The following is a 22,386-nucleotide window of genomic DNA, read 5'->3' as shown; positions in this document are numbered from 1 at the left end:
GGGAGGTAGGCAGGGCCCAGGGAAGGGCTGGGAGCCTAAGAAGAGTGGAAAAGGGCCTCAAAGGAGAGAAAAGCCCAGAGGGTCTACCCGGCCAGAGGCAGGGGCTTTGACCACTTTTGTTGATCCACTCTGCAGTGTTATGTGATCTGCCCAGTGAGAATTTCAAAGGTCCTGGAGCCCCAGACAGGAATTCAGGCAGTCTCAAGAAACTGTTGGGATTCTGCAGGCCCCTCCTACTATCTGCAGACCCACAGCTTCCCAGGAAGCTCATAGTTGTGTGACTGTTCTAGAATGTTCTGAGCTGCCCTGGGAATTTGAGTAGACTTGGTAGTAGAAGGGAAAAAAGAGGAATCCAAGGAGTGTGGAAAAGGGGGCCTTTGACAGAAATCTACCTGGCCTAAAGTCTGTGCTTCTGGTTTCCTAAAAACTTACCCTGGTCCTCAGCCAAACACAGAAGCTCCTTAGGGATGAACTCGGGGGCTGCCTGACCCACATGTTCCAGGGTCTCTGATTATCAGAAAAATACTGCAAGAGTATTATGTGACCCCTAGTCAATAACACTAGAGAAAACCTCCCAAGTCCCTCCCCAGCCCAGGAACAGGGCCAGTGTGATATTAAACAGAAGTACCCGTTGTATCAGAAAGCTGATCAGCCTAGCACATGGGTGCAGATGGCTCTTTGGGATCTACCTTCTGCCTTGCCCAGGACCAATGCTCCTGTGAGCCCCACTGAGACCCTCCTCCCCAAGTGTGGAGTCTGCTCACGGGTTCGGAGGGGATGTCTAGGCTGGAAGAGAGCAACCTTCTAGTGAAAGCCCACATTTTCCTGAGCAAGGGGCCAGGGTCAGGAGTCAGGGTAATCTGACTGGGGTCACACCACTGACCTTGAGGGTAAAGCCAGCCCTCCTGGGGCCAGGCGGGTCCTCAGCCCCTCCCTAGGCTGCCCCTGGCCTTGCACAGTTGGCATTTCTCTCCCTCTGGCTACTGCACACCTTGGCAATGGGAGAAGAGAAGGAAGTTCCCCCAGGTAGAACTCATACTCCTTTGGGACTGTTCTGGTCCCTTACTCCTGCTCACGGCAGGCCCGGGAGCACTGGGAGACCCTCTCAACAGAAGACCCTCCCTGCTGTCTGCAGCAAAATGGGAGCCCACAAGGGACACCTCAGGAAGCAAGGCCAGGACTCCTCCAGGGAGGCCAGTGTCTTCTTCCAAACCCACTAACTCTGCCCAAGCCATGTCCAGCAGGCTGTCCCCAGCATGTGCACTTATGAGACACTGCAGGCAGAGTGGAAAACAGGTGACAACGTTGCTTTCCCAGCGCTGAGGATGGTGTGCCCCAGCTTCCTGAGTTGGGTTGGAGGCGATGCAGTGCCCCCGGAGATTAGGCAGTAAGGACACTTGGCCTTTTCAAAGGTGGCTATTTACAACCTCAGTGAAAAAATTGCACTCAATATCCGGGTCTTTAACCAGGTGTGTAGCCCCTGGAGCTTTGCAGATCCCTTGTTGGTTGACAAGGACCCCAGGCTCAGTGAAGAGCCAGGCACTGTGGGTGCCAGGTGGGCCTGCCACCCCTTGCTTCCATCCAGCAAGTTTGCTGGCCCTGCCCAGAAAGCAGCCAGGTGCTAAGGGCCAGGGCCCTGGGAGGTGGTGTCAGAGGGGACCTGACTCCTTGCTCCTTGGGACCGCAAAGCCACTCCTTCTCTTTTGATCAGCCCTGTCCCATCAGAGATAGCTCAGCCCCAAGAGGGTCTTTCTGGTTTTGAGAAGATTTTCATTTCTCTTGTTCACTGGGGGCCAGTGTGATATTCAACAGAAGTACCCGGCTGTATCAGAAAGCTGATGAGCCTACAACGTCCTTGCAGATTTTGTAACACCCCTCGAATTTTGTAAAGTTGGACTGACTCCTATGTTCCATATGATACAGCTGTTCAGACCATGGGGGGCTTTTGCAAAGAAAAGTCTTGGCCTCCTCTCAGGAGGAGCCCCATTATATTAACCAGGTTCCAGGCACACCTGAACACCTGAAGACCTGCATAGGCATAAAAATTTAGTCCAGTGAATAATTGGAAAAGCCAACCCCCTAGCAGAGTGAGCACCCCAAGCCTGGCCCCTCCCCCACCTGCAGAGAGAGACAATGATGTTTCTGCTCAGGGAACTTGAGCCCTGAACTGAAGTGACCTGAAAAATGGTTTGGTTATTTTTTAAAAAATGTAAAAAGATTGGGCTGGGGTTGTGACTCAATGGTAGATCTTTCGCCTCGCAGGTGCGAGACCCTGGGTTCGATCCTCAGCACCACATAAAAATAAATAAGTGAAATAAACTACAACTCGTTTAGTTGTCCAACTACAACTAAAAAATAAATATTTAAAAAATGTAAAAAGATTAAAGTCAAATACTCACTCTCAGCCCCTCTTATTTCTGGTGGTGTGAATCACCTTCAAATCATGACAAGTTGCAAATTGCAAAATTTTGGAATTTGGAGCTCAAAGCCACTCTAAAATGAGAAAAAACAATTTGAGGATTCACTTGCTTGGGGCAAGGGAGGCAGTGAGAGGACTAGGGAAGGCCCCCAAGATCCCCAGGGGACGAGGAATGGCTGTTTCGGAAGCGGGGTGGACAGGGGTCTGTTTTGCTGGTATTTTCATAGCTCACACATATGCACTCTTTTGCATTATGAAATATCCAATAAAAGGTTGAAAGCCTCAAAAGGAATGTCACCTCCTCTCTTTGGGCACTGGCAGCTTCTTCAGGAGGTTCAGATCGGGCGGGCCCAGGGCACTCCTTTCCTTTGGGAGGCTCCAAACCCTGGGGCTGGATAGACTGGCCCAGATCAGGCAGTGATGGAAAGACTATAGCCCAGGGTAATAGGACCAAGCCTGGGGACCCCAAAACCACTCCCCTCACTTCATTGTTGGAGGCTCTACTGGGCCCTGGAGAGAGCACAGCGTTTCCTTAGATCTTAGATTCTAACACTTCCCACAAGTTTCCTGTTTGGTCTCAAACCTTATCCTTCCTGTCCAACTTTGATCGATATCCTCAAAGCGGTGTTGACCTGAGCTGACCTGAACGGTGGCAAAGCCAGGCTTTGGCCAGGTTGGTAGTCAGTCATGTTTGTCCCCGTGTAGGCCCCTCACCTGGAGGGCAAGGTCAAGAGCCAGCCCAGGTGCAGAATGCAGTTTGCTGGCCCTAGATCTGAGGGAGGGGTCACTCCTGGAGCCTGGGGTCTGGTGTCTATGGGCAGCACCAGGCTGAGAAGCCACGCACAGCATTCTGGGACAAGCTCCAGGCCTCTAGGGAACCCTCCTAGAACCTGATGCAGGTGAAGCTGACCATGAAGCCCAGCAGGCAGCCCAGTGGCTCTGCTGCCCAGTGATTCTCCACTGGTACCTACTGAACTAACAGCAGTAACAGCAGCTCCCTGTGAGGCCAAATCACGGGCTGCCGTGATTTGGCCCCACCCCAGGTTCAATCACATGCCTGGGGACACGGATCCCCATAAGCGAGCAGGCAAGTCAGGTGCCCAACATTAATAAAATGTGATCCCTGCCCCACCCCTGGGCCGCCACCTCCCTCTCAACATAAGAGGAACCAGATGGAAGCTCTCTTATTCTAGGCTGGGTGTGGCGGTTAGTCAATTAATATTTTTAAAGCAAATAAAGTATAGAAATGTGTCACCTATTGCCCATGTATCAAGTACTTAAATTTCAAACATGTCCATGTAACTCACTCTCCAGTCTCTGGTGTCCATGTGATCAAGGCCCTCTCTTGAAGAAATAAAGTTCTAAGGGTTGAAATTTGAGTGATCTTTCGGAGTCGAGGCCCATAGCCCATCATGGATGAGTCCCAGGTTGGATCCTGTATGGCAGTTGTGGGGAGAACACAGTGAAGACGTGGGAGTCCTGCACCCCGCCCCCGAGCTGTCACTCTCCTGTCTGGACAGCAGATTGGTTTGTTACCTGTTCGTCTGACTCGGTTTTGTGAAAACCACTCTTTCTTTTTCCTTCATCCTTTATCAGTTTTCATAATAATGACATCATTTAATTTCACGAACAGTTGAGAGATGGGTTGAGGAAGCCTTGGCCACCAGCACAGCTGTTTGCCGGAGAGTGCAGATGCTGGGCAGCCAGGGCCAGGGCCTGCCCACCTGCCCCAAGACCAGAGGCCAGCTCTGCTCCCTGAGACTGCGGCTGGCTAGTGAGGTTGCCAGGATTCCCACAGTAGCCGCAGTCCACGAGAGAGTGGAACAAGTCGCTAGGGTTGGGAGAATCAGGAAGGGCCTCTGCCCTCATTTTTTACCCTGCTTCCTAGATGACCCCAAACCTCACTAAGCCCGAGCAAATCAGTAGCAGCGCCTTGCTAGCTCCTGTTACCAAGGACGGAGGGCTCTTCTTGCTCAGCTGCCCAGCTCCTGTGTCTGCACACTGAGGGACGGGGAAGGGCTCCCACCCAGAGCGTTTGGTTCTGTCGCACATAAGCAGGGTATCCCTGGTGTGGCCCTCCTCTACTCTGTTCCCTCTCTTTTGGGTGTCTGCCTTTGACATTGTGTGGTCACAGGCCCTCCACCAACTGCTGTGTTGCTGGATGAGTCTTCTTAGATAGACACCTGCTACAGGCCACACGGTGATTAGGGCAGGCCACCCACACAGAATAGGAAAGCCACTGACATGGTGAACAGATTCGTGGCAAGACCCATGATCTCATCTGACATGCTTACCGGCCTCTTGCTCAGAAATCACTCGGTTCTCAGAGCTGGAGGACGTCACCATCTTGTTGACTAATGTCCTCATTGCGCAGATGAAGCCAGATTCCAGAGCTGCCAGTGACCGGCTGAGGCTCCCTTGACCCCACACCTTGTGATGTCCCCCTTCAGCAGAGGCCCCTTGGGCCCACTTACCCGGCAGGTGGGAAGTGGGTGGCTCTTCACAAGGAAGGTGTTCGCAGGAACCTGACCCGGCCTCTGCCCTCTCCCAGGGTCGCCTGGTTTTACAAGCTCCACCAGCACAGGTGTCCACGGCGTCTAGGGAAGCACTGGTTATCACTGTCTTCTCAGTCACCTCCCACATGCACAGAGAACCTGCTGGGTACATATAAAAGATGAGCGAGGGATCAAACGAGATAAGGCCACCAGACTTCTGCAGAAGTGCTCAGCGTCATCGCAGAGGAGCAGGAGGGGCCGTCTCTAGGCAGTCAGCAGGCCTCCCAGAGACATCCAGGCTATAAATTTGGGTCATCGACTTGATCTACGGAGAAAAAGCAGAGCCCCACCTTTGCACAGGGAGACCTGGTTCTGGGGACACAAAGCGCTCGGGGGCACCGCCTCCCCTCCTGCAGCTCCATCCCGGGTCACCTGTGAGCCCAGAAGTCGGGCGGCAGGCTCACTCGACAGTGCAGTCACCCTCACTCCAGACAGCACTCAGGTGGCTCTCGGAGTGCCCAGGACACCTGGGCACTAGTCCTCCTGTGCAGGTGTCTCCTCGACACCCAGAAGCCGCCTGTCCCCTAAAATGAAGCTTGTTTGGAACCGGCATTCTTCACGGGAGCCTCTGCCCGTGATCCTGACAGGGTCCTGGACAACCTGATGGGTGACATGATTCAAAGGAACCCTAAGCCTGCTCGCCCTGCCCTGCTGTGGCAGTCCCTGAAACCACAGGAAAGGCCGTTGCCCACATTTCCCCTGCCTCTCCTTCTGCCCTGACTGGCCCTAACGCCTCCCTGTGGGGCCCTGTGGCATGGCGCGCCCCTCCTCCCGGGCTCTGTGAGTGACAGCCCGTCTGCCTCTGCTGATCATAACGAAACCCACATCTGAAACAGGCTGCTCAGCACTCCCTGGAACAGTGTCTTCCTCATGCCAAGCCTGTACCTCACCCTAATTGTCTTCTAGGCCTCCTGCCCCCTGTGTCCTGCTTTATACTGGACACCTCACATGCCTGTCCTTGAGGTAGCTGAGCCCACCTTCTGCCTCCAATCTACATCTTGCCCCAAACTCGCCATCTCGGGAAATGGTGCCATCAATGCAGCCATCCGTGTAAAGCCAGGCCCTCCAGGGGTCCCCAACCTCTTCCCCGGGGTCCACCAATCTCTCCTGAGCACAGAACACACCTGACGTGTACACTGAGATTGCCTGGTGACGGTGGTCTGTGTCCCCTGCTGGTCTGCAGGACCCTGGGGTTAGACCCATTTCAGGCATTTGTGCCTCGAGGCAGTCCTGCCTCCTGGGGTTGATCTGACCGGTGTCACAGGTTGATGTGCCCAAGGGTGGCACAGCCTGTCCCTCAGCCTGGCTGCCACAACCTCACGCGCATGAGGAACTCGTTGATCTCTGCGCCTCTCCCACATGCAGTCTCTTGGCGAAGTGAGAAAGAAAACTGTAGTGAAAGCTGGCTGTGGTCACCTTGTGGGTGTGGCGATGCCCCGGAAGTGTGGCTGCCAGTGCAGATGTGCTTTCTGGAAAAGGTTGGGAGCCCGTAGGAACCTTCCAGTATCTACCCACTGCTGCGTGAGACTCTCCGCTCTTCCCCCTCAAAATGCCAAGTGATTAAAATTCTGGGAAGTCATTGTACACCCCTGCACGCAACGACAGAATCCCCTGGGCCTCTCTGCCGGGTGGGTGGCCACTGTCCCAGGAATTGGGACTTAGAGCCTCATTACAGGCCTGGACCTGGGACCCCCTTGGCCTTCATCCTTCCTCTGTTCTGAGCTCACACAACAGGTTGGAGAAACCCTGAGACATAAACACTCTGATGCTTCCCTTTTATCATGGGGTTGTTTGGACAGGACCTGAGAAACAACCACAGAAGTTACACTCTTCTTGGTAAGTTCCAGAATATTAAAATATTCTGCAAATATATTTTTATTTTTTTTAGACATTGATGGGCCTTTATTTTGTTCATTTATTTATATGCAGTGCTGAGAATCGAACCCAGTGCCTCACACATGCTAGGCAAGTGCTCTGTCACTGAGCACAACCCCAGCTCTTTCTGCAAATATTTTAATAAAACCAATACCAACAGTGATGCAGCCACATCAATGTTCATAGCAGATCAATTCCCAATAGCTAAGCTATGGAACCAACCTAGGTGCCCTTCAACAGATGAATGGATAAAGAAAATGTGGTGTATATACACAATGGAAGATTACTCAGCCTTAAAGAAGAATGAAATTATGGAGTTTGCAGGTAAGTGGATGGAGCTGGAGAATATTATGCTAAGCGAAATAACCAATTTCAAAGAATCAAAAGCCCAATGTTTTCTCTAATATGCGAATACTAATTCACAATAAGTGAGGGTGGGGCTAGGGAAGAACAGAGTTAATTTGGATTGGACAGTGAGGAGTTAAGGGAGGGGAGGGGACGAAGTATGGGGATAGGAAGGATTGTAGAATGAATCGACATTATTACCCTATGTGCATATATGATTACACAATTGGTGGGATTCTACATTATGTTCAACCAGAAGAATGAGATGTTATACTCCACTTACGTATGATGTGTCAAAGTGCATTCTACTGCCATGTATAACTAATTAGAACAAAAACAAACATGGGGGAAACAATACCAGTGCATTAAAATAAGTTGAAAATCATAACCTGGAGATTATTATATAATTTACCATCATAAAGAATATTAGGGCTGGGGCTGTAGCTCAGTAGTAGAGTGCTCACCTCGTATGTAGAAGGCACTGGGTTTAATCCTCAGCACCACATAAAAATAAAATGAAGGAATTGAGTCCAACTATAACTAAAAACATTTTTAAAAGAATATTAATATATCTCTGGGTGCAGGTGCACACCTGTAATCCTAATGGCTCAGGAGCTTGAGGCAGGAGTATCACAAGTTCAAAGCCAGCCTCAGCAATGTCAAGGTGCTAAAACAACTCAGTGAGACCCTGTCTCTAAATAAAATACAAAATAGGGCTGGGGATGTGGCTCAGTGGTTGAGTGCCCCTGAGTTCAATCCCCGGTACCAAAAAAAAAAAAAGAATATAAATGTGTCAATAATATTGTCATTAATTAACAAATATTGTCATTAATCATTCACCTGTTATTTTTCTCAAAAGGATAGAACTCTAAAAACAAATATTTATTTCAAAGTTACCATAAGAAGTATATTTGTTGGTAACTTAAGTTGTTGGGTGTTCCATGAATGGGATGCTGGATCAGTCACTTAGTGTTTAAAGTAGAGCCCTTTTGCTGGGCATGGCAACGCATACCCATAAGCCCAGTGACTCAGGAGCCTGTGGCAGGAGGATTACAAGTTTGAGGCCAGCCTCTACAAGTTAGCAACACCCTGTCTCAAAATTTTAAAAATAAAATAAAGAACTGGCTGTGCAGCTCAGTGGTAAAGCACCCTTAGGTTCAATACCCAGCATCAAAAAATATAATGATAATAGACGCCCCCTCCTCATTTCTTTGCAGTGGGCTCAGCTGCAGTGTGGGGCTGAGAGCCAGAGAGGGATCAGGGATCAGGTGAGACTCAGAAAGAGAAAGTTCTGGAAAGAGGAGTGTTCAAAAATGGGGGGGTGTTATGGTTGAAATGGGTCCCTCAAAAGGATTTGATGGTCTTTAGCCCCGGTTCCTGAGACGGTGGCCTTAACTAAAACGAGGGTCTTTGCCGTTGTAATCAGGTAAAGACGAGCTCCTTAGCGTGGGCCTGACCCAAGAGGCCTGATGTCCTTAGAGAAGACGTGACGGTCCTGTGAAGACATGTGCTCACAGGGGTAGACCAGATGGTGACAGAGGTGGGGACTGGGGGGGGCAGGGCTGCAAGCTTAGGAACGGCCAAGGTGGACAGCAAGCCCCCCAAGCCAGGGGGAGGCCTGGAGCAAGCTCTCCCTCACAGCCCTGCCCGAACCTCGAGTTCAGATTTGTGGCTCCCGGAACCGTGAGACGGTGAGTCCTAAGTTTCTGTCGTCGTCGAGAGCCACCGAGTTTATGCTGCCGTGATACCTAGCAGCTCTAGGATCTAAGACCGCGGGCGACAGATCAGAGGCTGGCCAGGAGAAGAGCCCTGGAGCTGCGCATCTTGTCCAGAAGCAGCTCAGCGGAGACAGTGGGGATGAAGACCCCACACTGACAGGGGATCCAAGGAGGGGCAGGGCCCATGTGCCCAGGTCCCTGCAGGTCCTGGGAGTGGCTGGGTCAGATCTGCCCACTGTCAACATGGACACCTTCGCCAAGGGGGCAGGGTGTAAGCCACGTCAGCCCAACCAAGACCTCACGCCCTGGATGGGGGGATGTCTGCCTGACAGGAGGCCTACTCCCGGAGCTTCCGCATGCACCCGCTCTGGCCACGAGAAGGCGCACAAGCCTGAAGCAGGGACTGAGTTACTATGGTGGGACCAGTCCTGATTCTTGCACCCTGGAGTGTCGGGCGGCCCCTGCCCTTTCCAGGTGCAAGCTTCTGAGAGCAGAGTGTGTCTCTGAGCACGTCCTCATCACTCACAGGGGAACTGGTGGGACTCGAATGATAACCATAGGCACCCCACTCGGTGTCCCACCTACCTAGGCCTCTGGGCCCCATGCCCATAAGAGGGTGTGGCTTTTCACACGTGAATGGCCAGTTTGGGTTGCTCTGTGCCCTGTCGTGGTCAGATTAGCATCATCCGCAAAACAAACAAAGCAATTTAACCGAAAGGCGACTTTTTTTCCAAGAAGTCTGTGGACAACTCACTGACTTGGGTCATTTGGGGATGATGAAGGCGTACAGTAGTGAGGGGAACCTCCCTGCCCTACGCCAGCCACCTCAGTGATCTCAGTACCTCCCCACTTCCTGTTCTACAAAACCAAGCTGACATTCTCCCCAGGCCCACCTCGGACTAGGTTACCATAAACATTTGACCTTGATGGTTCACTTCATGTGTCAACTTGGCCAGCCATGGTGCCCAGCGGGTCTAACACTAGTGCAAATATCATAATGAAGGGATTCTTTATTCATTTGTCTGGTTTGCAGTTCCATTTAAACTGGTAGACTTCAGTGAAGCAGAGTACTCTCCATAACTGGGGTGAAGGATGGGCCTCCTGTAATCAACTGAAGGCCTTCAGAGCAAAGATAGATGATCCCTAAAGAAACATCAGTCCTGCCCGAGTGTCCAGCTGGAATTTATAGCTAATGGGGTTTGTTCCCACCCCAAACCATTGTTCCTCAATTTTTATATATAAATTTTATATATTATATATAAAGGTGTCCTCTTGTGGTTTCCCCTTCAAGATGTCTCTCAAATCTCTTCTATCCTTTGGACCCTGACTCTCAAAACGGGTCAGACATCAGAATCACTGGAGACCTCTGAAAAACCCCAATGCCCTGGACACACCACAGACCAACTAAGTCAGAATCTCTGGAGATGGGATCCCAACAGGCATCAGGATTTAAAAAATTTCCCCAGATGATTCCAATGTGCAGACAAAATCGAGGCACCATGGTTTGGTGTGGGAATAAAGCAGGGAAGGAAACAGCCCAGCAGATCTGAACTTCGTGTCTTCTGAAACCTCGGGGCTCAGAGCACAGCCCCTCAGCCAGCAGGATCAGCATCCCCTGGAAGCTTGTTAGAAATGCAGACTCTCCGGCTGGGGTTGTGGCTCAGTGGTGGAGCACTTGCCTAGTACGTGCAAGGCCCTGGGTTCGATCCTCAGCACCACATAAAAATAAGAAACAAAATAAAGGTATTGTGTACAATTAAAAAATAAATATTAAAAAAAAAGAAAAAGAAATGCAGACCCTCAGGCCCCACCCAGATCTAGAAGAATCTGCCTTTTACCAACTACCCAGGTGATGTGTACCTGTGCATAGACAAGTTAGAGAAGCTTTGTTCCAAAACTTACCAAATGACTACTGTGTTGGGCAGGCTGTCACAGAACCAACCCCACAAAGCCTCGGGCTCTAGAACCCTCCATGGTCACACCAATGTCTTCATGAGCTTGGGGCCTGCTCACACTACCTATTAGTGACCAATGTGAATTTGAACATGGGCTTAGTTGTCAGACAGGCCTGGATTTGAGCCCCAGCTCTGCTGCCTACTCCCGGTGGCACTCGAGGGTATTCCCATTTCCTAACCTGTTGAGTGGCAGTAACAGTGGTACCCATGTGAATTATCCTGAGAAATACAAAAAGATCATTCCCGTGAATGGCTTCGTCCAGGGCCTGGAAAATTGAAAACACTAGTGAATGGGAGAGCAGCTGTCACTGGCAGATTGGCAGTACCATCTGAACCTACTACAGGACTGAGTACCCTGTAGGTGCCAACAAACACTGGCTATGTCCAGAGTTCCTGACCACGATGGGCCTCACCTCTGGCTCACCTGACTAAGCTTTACAACGGGCTTCTTCCTGACTCTAGGCCCCGACCTTCTCTCTCTTGGTGCATTTACTTTAGAAAACCTGTTATTGTAAATTCTGTCTTTGGCTTGTAGATCCTCTACAACCCAGCAAAGACTTTCTCAAGGATAGTGAGCACCTCTTTGAAATGCAGTTATCAGGGAAGATCACACCCCCAACTCTCAGTCCCTGAGGGAGGGTGGGCACACTGCCCCAAGTTCCAAAACTACCTCCCACTATAAAGATATGAGTGTTGATTTCACCTCTAGAGAAAGCCAACTAGCAAACCCAGATGACCTTCTGACTCCCACTGCTTACCCTTCAGGACTTTCCCACTAACTCACCTTAGCCCTTAAAAACCTTCCAACCCTTTGTGTCGTTCTGATGGAGCTCTGGCCTCTGTCCCCCAGAGCAATGGTCTTGAGTAAAGTCTTGTGTGCTTGCTTAACTTCTGTGCAATTGTTGTTTTGAAAGCTCTATCCTCTCTTCTGCTCAGATCTACTCAGATCTTCAGGAGCTGGCCATGGGGACAGGGGTGACTGATGTCACTGGTAAATCTCAGTAGGCCATCAAGATCAGAAACCACACCTGTGGTGGAAGAACGGAGGAAAACCCAGGTGGCGAGGGTCTGAGCGGGGTTAACAGCGGGGCTGCTTGGTGTGAGTTGTGAGACTGTCTCTGGCCCGGCCAGGCCCTCTGGTGGTATTCTGGGGGCAAGTGGAGCCCGACTGCATGACACCTTCCTCTCTGCCACTCTCTCCATGCTTCCTCCAGTCCACCTTCACCTTTTCCTCTGTCCCGAAGCTGCTCCCTTCCCCATGTCCAAAGTCCAACACCAGAGACCCTCAGCAGGTACCTGCTCTTTCTAAGTCTGTTCAGATAATTCTGAAGGGGCTTTCATGGAGGTTCCGTTACACAGGCATGTTAATAAGCTGATCATCACTGTGACAAAAATACCTGAGAGAATCGATTTAGAAGAGGAAAGGTTTATTGTGGCTCACAGTTTCAGAGGTTTCAGTCCATGGTCAGCGGGCTCCATTGCTTTGGGCCTGTGTGAGGCAGAATGTGGTGAGAGAAGAAAAGCACAGAGAGCAGAGAAAGGGGCCGAGGACATGATATTGTCCCCAAGGGAATGCCCCCAAGGACCCACTCCCTTGAATATCCCCACCTCATCGCGTCCCAATAATCCATGCAGCTATCAATTCATCAGTGGATTAACCCACTGATGAGGTCAGAGCGCTCATGATCCAGTGACTTCCCCAAACCCCACCTCTGAACATTGTTGCCTGAGGGACCAAGCCTTGAACACATAAGCCTTTGGGGGACACACCAGCACCAATAGGCATGGTTGATGAAATCACTGGCCACTAGTGACTGAACTCAATCTCTGGCTCCTCCCACCCCCTACTGCCCCTGCACCGTGAAGGTCAACTGCCAGGACTGATAGTTACAATCCTCCAATCACAGGGTTTGGTCCTCCAGCAACCAGCCCCCATCCTCAAGGTCCTGGCAAGGGTCACCTCATCAGCATCATCTCAGGGACAAGGCTGGAATAACAAAAGATGTTCCTCTGTCACCCTGGATTCCAGGGACTTTAGGAACTCTGTGCCAGGCACCAGGGAAAAAGCCAAGCATCTATTTCTTATATCACAACATCACAGGATGAGACACTGTCCACTCAAAAGCACATGAAAGAGACTTAAGTGTCTAAAATGTGGTCCAAAACTTCAAGATGCACAGAACAGACTTCCAGGACCAGAAGGGAATTCCAGGGTGACATTGAATGGGAGACTCACAGAGGACCCTGTTGGAACCCTGAGCATTGGAGGGACAGAAGGGCAAGTGAGGGGCTGTCCAGGAGAGGGGACGTCCATGCTGGCAATGAACAGGAAGGACTGGGGCCTGTAGCTGAAATAGACATCTGCACTGACCATGGCTGGGAGGAGCATAGCTTTATTATACAAAAAGCAAAGTTGACCAAGTAAAAATGCTCTGGGAACTGTTTTAGACTCATGAGGTTGCAATGAAGTTTGAGGAGATCTAACAGGAACAGCACATAAATATATGAGTCCAGCCCGACACACACGAAACAAATGTAAAACAACTATGTCTGCCTCCGTGGCTTCTTCCCTTTGCCCCACGTGGTTCCCAGTCACGTAAGCAATACATGAAGGCTTTGCCCTTGAACCACAACTGAACCATGCAAAAGAAATCACAAGGCCCTTTACCAGGGGCTGCGCTCCCTGGCCTCTGCAGGGGTGCTCCGCTGACACTCCGTGGACCTCCTCCCTGTTCCTCTGACTTCTGCAGAACAGCCTGGGCATTTAGTAAATGTTAGCTCCAAACGTTAGAAGTTCTGGGGGGAGACAGAAGATGCTTTTGCTCTTTATAACACTTCACCTCCCCAAATCTGAAACATTCTACATTGTTGACCTAGAACTCAGCCAATTCTTTCACTCTTGCCTGTGTTTACTATGGAAACACTCTTTTCTTAGAAAAAAGCCATGTATGTTGTCAAAGGTCAAGGAGCTCCGCTGTCAGTCCCTAGAGCATGAGAGGCACATTCTTCCCCAGGCTGATGCAGTTTAAGCTTCAGAGCACCTCACTTATGGTCCCGTGCAGGATCCTGGAACTAATTTGTACTAACTGAGCATCCCTAATCTGAAAATCTGAAATCCAAAATGCTCCAAAAATCTGAAACTTTTTGAGTGCCATACGATGCTACAAGTAGAAAATTTCACACCACGAAGCTTCATTTCATGCATAAAATTATTTAAAATGGTGGAGAAAGCTACCTTCAGGCTATCTATATAATTGTATATGAAACATACATGAGTTTTATGTTTAGACTTGGGTCCCATCTCCAAGATATTTCATGTCTCTGCAAATGTTCCAAAAAAACAATCCAAAATCTGAAACACTTCTAGACCCAAGCATTTCAAATAAGGGGTTCTCAACCTGTATTTCTTTCTTTCTTTTTTTTTTAATATTTTTTAGTTGTAGTTGACACAATATCTTTCTTTCTTTTTTAAAAAAACTTTTTTTTAGAGAGAGAGAGAGAGAATTTTTAATATTTTTTTTTTTTTTTAGTTTTCGGTGGACACAACATCTTTGTTTGTATGTGGTGCTGAGGATCAAACCCGGGCCACATGCATGCCAGGCGAGCGTGCTACTGCCTGAGCCACATCCCCAGCCCCTGTATTTCTTATTTTGCATTATTTTTTTAAAGAGTCTACCTACCCCCGCACCATTAAAAAAAAAAAAAAACTTGTATAAGCTTCAGGCCTGTAAGTGCTGGCACCTGCTCTATACACGGTCATCCAGCCAGTTTCAGGTTAGACCTGGTTCTCCAATATGGTGACAGAGCCTCCAGTCTGTGTTTCTGAGGATGCTCTTCCTGGGGAGGAGGAGGAGAAGGAGGAGGAAGAAGATGCTCCGAGTTTCAAAATGCCAAGAAGCCATTTCCTGTAACGTGTAGAGGCAAAGAAATAAATGATGGGGTCAATGCCACAGTTCACATTCATGAAGGACACGGTGACCTGAAGAGCCAGCGTGAAAGCCCTCTGCTCAGCACAGGATGGTGGTCCCAGCATCTCTCTCACCATGAACTGCATGACGTTGAGATGGTAGGGGCTGAAGCACAGGACCACGGCCACTAGCACCACCAGCGTGAGCAGGCAGGCCCTTCGGGGATGCCCCTTCCCACTGGCCACGGGGTTCTCCCGGGCTGTGCTGCATAGCTTCAAGGCGATCTTCACATAACAGAACAGTATGATCACCACCGGCATGCAGAAGCTTATAGCACAGGCCGCTAGGACCATGACGGGCAGCCCGAGGATGGGCTCCACGCTGACATACTCCATGCAGGTCAGCTTGCCCGCCATGGGCTTGGCCATAGGGGTCAGGAGCAAGGGTACATTCTGCAGAAGTGCCAAGACCCAGACAGCCACACAGATGAGCTTGGCCCGGCCAGTGCTGCGGAGCCGCTGGCTCTGATGGGTACAGACCACTGCCAGGTACCGGTCTACACTCACGCAGGTCATGAGGTAGACCCCACCATAGGTGTTCAAGTACATTATGAACGCCGTCAGCCTGCAAAGCCCGTCTCCAAAAGGCCAGCTGAAGTCCAGCACGTAATAGGTGATCTTCCCTGGTAGGGCCAAGGAGAACAGGAGGTCAGACACAGCCAGGTGGACCAAGTAGACACCTGTTGAGTTGATCTTCTTGTCCTTTTGACAGGCAAGGCAAAGGGCAAGGATGTTTCCCAGGGCGCTGAAGACCAAGAGGACTGTGTAGAACAGAGAGAGCGCCACACTGGCCTCCCGGGGTGGGAGGTGAGGAAGGCAGGAGTTGGCACTGTAGGGCAGACTGCTTGGGTCAGCCATGTCTGAAGCCATCTCAGAGATCCCTGCAGAGACCAAAAAGAAAAAGAAAAAGAAAAGAAAAGAAAAAATGTGTAATATCGTATCTGAAGAGTTATGCCCCTGGAATAGTGATAATTGATACTTTTGCCGAGGCAACATGCCCATGGAAAACGATTGGAGTATGAGTTTTAACCCAATCAGTGCATTAATCCCCTGACAGGGATTAACTAGGTGTAACTGGAGGCAGGGGGTGTGTGGCTGGAGGAGGTGGGTCCCTGGGGGTGTGCCTTTGGGGTTTATATTTTGGCCTTGTTGAATGGAGTGCTCTCTCTCCCCCTCCCCCTCCCTCTTCCCCTCCCCTTCCCCTCCCCTTCCCCCCTTTCTGTCTCCCACCCCATTCCTGGTGCCATGTCCCCAGCTGCTTTCCTCCACCAGGATGTTCTGTCTCACCTCAGGCCCCACAGAACGGAGACAGCTATTGACTAAGACCTCTAAAACCATGAGCCCCCAAATAAACTTTTCCTTCTCTAAATTTGTTCTTGTTGGGTCTTTAGATCACAGCAGCGAAAAAGCTGACTAAAACATTGTATAACAAATTACCCCCCAAATAGTAGCTTAAGATACATTTTATGGCCTTCTTGGGTTCTGTGGGCCTGGATGCTGGAGAGGGCACAGTGGGAATGGCCCTGCTTGCTCCCCCATGTTGAGAATCTCAGGTGAAAAGACAGAAGCTGGGAGTTGCTGGAATCGTCCAGGGTTGACTTCAGTCCCATGTGAAGTCATGTGAGGTGGTTGATGCACAAGGCTGGCTGGAAGCTCTGCTGGGGCTACAACCAAAGCAGCTGCCCATGGCCTGTCCACGAGACCTAGGCTTTCTCAGCACGGCAGCTGCAGATAATTAGACTTCTTACCTACAACTTGAGGCCCCCCAAAATGGTGGAAGCTGCACAAATTATCCATCTTTTCTGCATTTGATATGTTGACATCTCTGGGTCTTGCTGACCGTGAAGGGACCAACCCTCTCAGGTCAGCCAATTCCTAGAGCTAGTCCGACTTGCCCATGAGCACACTCATCCAGAGCAAACCACCCAACTCAGGGCCCTTCCCATTAACCACTTCCTTTTTCAAACTCTCGCCCTTTAGGCCAGGTACCCAACAACTAGGGACAGCACCCATGATATGAACTCAGAGCCCGCTGAAATGATTCAAACTAACCAATCCTAAGCCTGCTTACCCAGGAAACCACAAGAAACGACTGTTGCTCACATTCTCCCTCTGCTCCCTCTGCCACCTGACCACCTGGTGCTTCCCCATGTGACCCAGCATGGCATGGCATGCCCTCTCCTCCTGGGGGCTGTAAGCAACCAATTTTTTGTAAAGGCAATTGTCTGCTGATCTGTTGGCCTTATTGAACCTCAAAATTTCTATGACACACTCTCTTAAAACACCGGGTCACTTTTTCTCATCTAGCCTGTGAAGTGTCACTTCATCACTTTCACCACCTTCTATTGGTATAGGAAGTCACGGTCCACCCCAATTCCAGGGCAGGCAAAATCACCCCCATCCCTAACAGAACACATACAAATGAAACTGTGTACACATTTTTAAAAGTACAGATCGAGGATTTTCACAAAGTGGCACCCAGATTGGGAATCACAACCCCATCAGCCTCCTGGAGCTCTCCTGAGCCCCTCCAACCTCTATCCCCACCCTAGGTTAACCCCTCTCCTACCTCCTACATCACAACTTGGTCTTGCCTGCCATTGGACTTTTGCATAATAAAATCACACCACATGCTAGGATATAGCTCAGCTTGCATCGCATGCACAAGGCCCTGGGTTCAATCCCCAGCACCACACACACACACACACAAAATACACAAATATTGTTTCTCAGGCTTAATGATGGTTTGTGAGTTTTACCCATATTGTTGGGTGTGACCGTACTTTGTTGCAGAATGGGCCTTGATATTATGAATGCAGCACCAGAGATGAATCCTTTCTGCTGATGATGAACAGGGAAGTTGTTTCCAATTTGGGGACAATTAGGTACAGTCCTGCTATGCATGTTAAATGTGTGCATTTTGCCGAGCATTTAGCTCAGAGTAGAACTAGTGAGGCACAGGTTCTGTGCATGTCTAATTTTAATAGGTTCCACCAGTCAGTTTGTCAAAGTGGTTTTTCTCAATGCCCCTGTGGTGGCTGAACCCTGGCTGCTCACTTGGCCTCGCGAGTCTTTTTCCAGGTTGGCCATGGTGAATGTGGCTGGGGGGGGGGGTCTTGGGGATTTAGCAGGCATTTCTCGGATCACTTCTGATGTTGAGCACTTCTCACCTGCTCATTGGCCATGCGTGTGTTTTTAAGTAGTGCCTGTGTGGCACAGAACATGGAGTCTAGTAGATTTTTTTTTCTTGAAAATTCAAAGAATGGGATTCACAGACAGCAGCCAGTAAACAAAATACAAGAATTTAATAAAGCAAATGAAGCAAAGCTGCCGCCTCTGGGAGGGGACCCAAGAGGGTTGCCAGTAAGGACTCTTGTCCAGGGGCTTTTGTGGATCTGTGGTTGGGGAAAGTCAGCCCCTGGCCCAAGCCTGGGTAAGCGCTCATGTCCATGAGGCATTCACTCAGCCTTTAGTCCAATCAAAGTATTGATCCGGTGTTTTCCTTCTTTGGAAAGGCCGTGGACTCCAGGTCATGTATGTCCCAGTTTAAAAATAACCTTTTTGTAAGTTTCTCAGCAAAACCCAGCAGCTGCTGTTTGTGCTCTGCGCCGAGGAAGTTGCTCAGGGGGCTATTTCCCTATCTGCCTAGGCCTCTCTCTTCCTCCTGACCTCACCTGTACAAATATGTTGTCCCTTTCCTATGGGTCGTCTGTCTCAGCTTGTACGCCTTTTCCTATTTCCTCTTTCAAACCCATTGTTCCCGGTCTGAGTGGGCCTCAACTCCATTTCTCCCAGCTCCATCAGGATCATCCTGCCATCCTCAGTTCCCAGACTGAAGGAGGCAGAGCTGGGCTGGGTCTCCTCAAGGCTCTTCCTGTAGCGAGTCAGAGCTATGTGATTGTCCCTGTGGTACACTGAGGTGCAAAGAGGGTGTGTGGCCCTCCCGGGGCCCACGGCAGTCTTTCCCAAAGTCCTTGCCGGAAATTCTGAGCTCAGAGATTTAATTCTGCTCAGTAGCTTGGGAGGAACAGCCCCAGGATGATCTCCTGCCTTCCCTGGAAAAGCTAGCCTGCAGGAGCCATTCCCTAGGACAAACGCTACTCCCCTCCAGCTCTGCCTGCAGTCCCCAGAGCCCTGCCGGAAGAAATGCAGGTAGGGGAAGTGGATGTGGAGCTGCTCTCTCCTCCCTGTGGGCCAGCCCCAAACCCCCAAACTCTCCCCGCCCTTACACACACACACACACACACACACACACACTCACTCACACACTCACACATGCGCATGCACAGACACGCTCCTGGACCAAACTCCCGTCAGACACCAAGCCCACTTCTTGACTAGGTCTCCACTTTGGGCTTCCAAGCCATTCCTGCAGGGCCAGCATCACCCAGCCTTGGAGAGAATTCTACTCAGTCCCCACCCTGAAAATCTGATCACCTCAATATCTGGCAAATTTTTCACCCCACTCTCTACATCTGGGCACCGTGGCTTGCCTTTAGCAAGAATCCTGCCAGGACATTTTAGCAAGAACTCCACCGCGACTGCATGTTTCCTTTTTGATATTTCCCCCTCCGTGGCCCCCCACCCACTCCCTGGCTGTACACCCCCACTTGTCCAGGCTGTGTTTGGAATTCAGCTCGGCTCTACCTATACCCAGGTCTTTTCTCCCCTAAGCAATAGTTTCTGAATGAAATCTGTTTCTACCACTCTTAACTACTGTCTAGCTGTGGTTTTCTTTAATCACACACACACACACACACACACACACACACACACACACACTCTGTCACCCTGTGTAGATGTGCACTGGGAGTCCCAGGGAAGGGCAGGCTAACAGTGTCCCCAGTGAAGTGACCACTTCAGAGTAAACTCTTCCAGGACAGGACCCAGCACCAGCGCTCACCACCCTCTGAACCTAGAGGAGGCTCCTCTTCCTCTTCCCTTCCCTCCCTACCCATCCTGCCTCAAGCCCTGCTGAGCTGCAGGACCCAGCAAGATCAGGGTGGGACGCACAGGGAGGGCACTTCTGAGCCTGAGCCAGGCAAGGCAAGCCCAAAAAGAGCAAGTTCAGCTCAGGACAGTCCCAGCCACGGGTCCATGCACCTTCTAGAGCCAACCTGAGCAGGATGCCTGCTGGGAATTTGTGAGTCTGTTTCTTGACTTGTTCAGGGCTCTCAGGGCAAAGGGTTGGGACTGGCTCCTAAGCACAGGATACATCACCTCCCAGCCTCAGCCCTGCCAGGTCCTCAGTGCACTCAGTACCACCCCTGCTTCCTCAGCCTGGCGTGCCTCTGTCCCCTTCACTGCCACTCACTGCGTCCCCTGGAGCCTGCTAAGTGCCCCTCCTCCCACCTCCGCAGCATGCATGGAGCCCGCGCCCTTGGTACTGACTTGGCCCTTGCTGGGGACTCCGTGCAGTCATCACACGTCGGCCCCCAGCAGACCTGAGCCCCTGACGCACTGTCCTGGTCCTCTTCCTTTCCTTTGTATTTGGCACAAAGCCCGTACTCAGGATGTTGGCCCCACTGGAGGCCACAGACGTCATACCAAGGAGGAGTAGGTGGGGTTGTCACGGCAGCAGTGGTCTAGGGAGATTGGTAAGGACTAGACAGCCACATGAACCTAAAACAGGGGCCACCAAGCTCATGAGCCCCAACATCTCACACTGGGTCATCTGCCCTCCCAGCTATTGTCTCCTGACCTTCACTCATTGACACTGGTACAAACGTCAGAAAGTGAGGTGCTAAGTGACCAACTCCAGCCCAGGTATTGGATTTTGTGTCATAGACTCCTGCCACACTGGCCAGAGGTGGTTCCTTAGCCCCTCTCTGCATCCCCTGCCCTAGGTCCTCTCCCTAGAAGCACAAAACATCCTGCTCCCCTAAACATCTCCTCTGCTCTTAGGAAAGGACCTAATGTTGATCACTCGTGCCTTAAAGCTAAGCGAGCCTCTCCATGCTGACCTTCCTCACAAGGTGATCGGCCTTTCCAGAGTCTCATAGGTGTGACAGAGGAGTGCAAGGTACGGTTCAGTTCTGTTCAGGAGAATCAGTTTGTGCAACCACATAGGGGCTTCCAAAAGGCCTCTGAAATGTAACACACCCCCCCCCCAGGGCACAACCCGTGAGCCAGCCCAGTCCTATCAGCAGGTTTCACTCATGACCTGAAGCTGGCTCAGGCCTGACCTGTCCTGCCCAGAGGGGAATAGCAGGGATCCCAGGGAGCAGGGAAAGTGACAGCTACTCTAGCCACAGACATGGGGCAGGGGCCCTTCTCATGCTCTGAGAAGGCTCCAGGTCAACTCACCTCACTCACCAAGGGCAATCAAAGCACAGGAGGCCAGCAGAGCCCTGTCCCACGGCTAGCTGCCGTCCACGGGGTCCACAGAGCCTGGAAGGGTGCAAGCGCACTCCTTCCTCAGCAGAAATTGAATCAGTTCAGGACACTAGACTCTACACTCTTCCTCCCTTCACCGCTCTGCTGGAAAAAAAAAAAAGAAAAGAAAAAAGAAACCCCTAGGGTATCAACCAAGGTGATCTCCCTGCCACAGGATGCTCGCCCCACCTTGAGGCCCCAGCTGAACCAGGCCCCTTACAAGGGAGGAGGAAAGTCACCCAGGAGGCCCGTTTCCTTTCTGTTCTATTTCTGTGTCCCCCCCACAGGCTAGGATTCAGACCACAGATATGGCGATCAAACTACAAGCATCAGGGAATTTGAAAGAAGCCACTATGTCTGCCCCCACTGGGACCCATGAGCCAGGTAAAGTAAGAAGGGGCATCTGGGGACCCACATGTGCTCAGCTCCAAGGAGGCAAGTGGAGGGTCAGCAGCCCTGGCTCTGGATTTCCTGGGGTTTATGATCCAGGCAAACAGCCTTGATGGAGTCCGGAGGTGCATTTGCAGCTCAGGAAAATGGAGAGGGCGTTGGGTGCTTTGCAAAGTAAGCCGGGCTGATCCCCAGTGGGGAAAGGCCAGGGACGGTGGCTGCCCCAGCACCCCTTTTCACTTCCTCCCATTTTCCAGAGAATGCTTTTCCCCACCACGCAGCTACCTAGTAAATGAGGCATCTGCACATTTGATAAAGCCTATGCCTCAATCAAGAATGGTCGTCCTTGAGCTGTGAGCACACCTATTTCTTCCAAGGCTTTCTCTGACTCTGTATGAGGCCTGAGTCTTTCAGCCACTGACTCTCCCCACTGGTCTGAAATGGGTGCTGCCCCTCCACTGTGACTGCAGGATGGGCCGCCACATGCCTCTTTCCCCCAGACTAAGCTTCAGCACACCCCCTGGCTGGCCTCCTACTGACAGAGGCTGTGTGCCCAATTTTTCCCATATGTACATTTTGCCCTGAAAGACATCCCCCCAAACTCCAGGTCTGTTGGAGATAGATTAGCAAGTCCTGTCTTACTGTAAACTGTTGCCACAAATTTTCACTCCGATCAACCCAGAAGGAAGAGCCAAAGCAATTTTTGAAGATGCCCGACCAAAACTCAGATCATGAGCCTTTGGGGAAGTATCCCTTACGTCCTTAAGGCATTTAGGATTCTCCTGTT

General features: G+C 50.9%; 1 protein-coding gene across 1 annotated transcript; it reads right to left on the bottom strand.

Moving 5' to 3' along the window:
- Positions 1–14,533: 14,533 nt before the first annotated feature.
- Positions 14,534–21,386, bottom strand: LOC107140750 (G-protein coupled receptor 183-like). The gene is made up of 2 exons (XM_048800540.1): positions 21,141–21,386; positions 14,534–15,715 (listed from the first exon to the last, which is right to left on the bottom strand). Exon 2 carries the CDS (start codon positions 15,702–15,704, stop codon positions 14,643–14,645), a length of 1,062 nt encoding a protein of 353 aa, XP_048656497.1. The 5' UTR covers positions 15,705–15,715; positions 21,141–21,386; the 3' UTR covers positions 14,534–14,642.
- Between the last annotated feature and the right edge of the window lie 1,000 nt (positions 21,387–22,386).

This window comes from Marmota marmota, unplaced genomic scaffold (genome assembly GCF_001458135.2).
Source record: "Marmota marmota marmota unplaced genomic scaffold, marMar, whole genome shotgun sequence".
Taxonomy (NCBI): domain Eukaryota; kingdom Metazoa; phylum Chordata; class Mammalia; order Rodentia; family Sciuridae; genus Marmota; species Marmota marmota.
This window is presented reverse-complemented; position numbering and strand designations above follow the sequence as displayed.

Bases quoted from the DNA above. Each gene is read 5' to 3' on its own strand.
- LOC107140750 (XM_048800540.1), bottom strand. From the start codon at position 15,704: ATGGCTTCAGACATGGCTGACCCAAGCAGTCTGCCCTACAGTGCCAAC.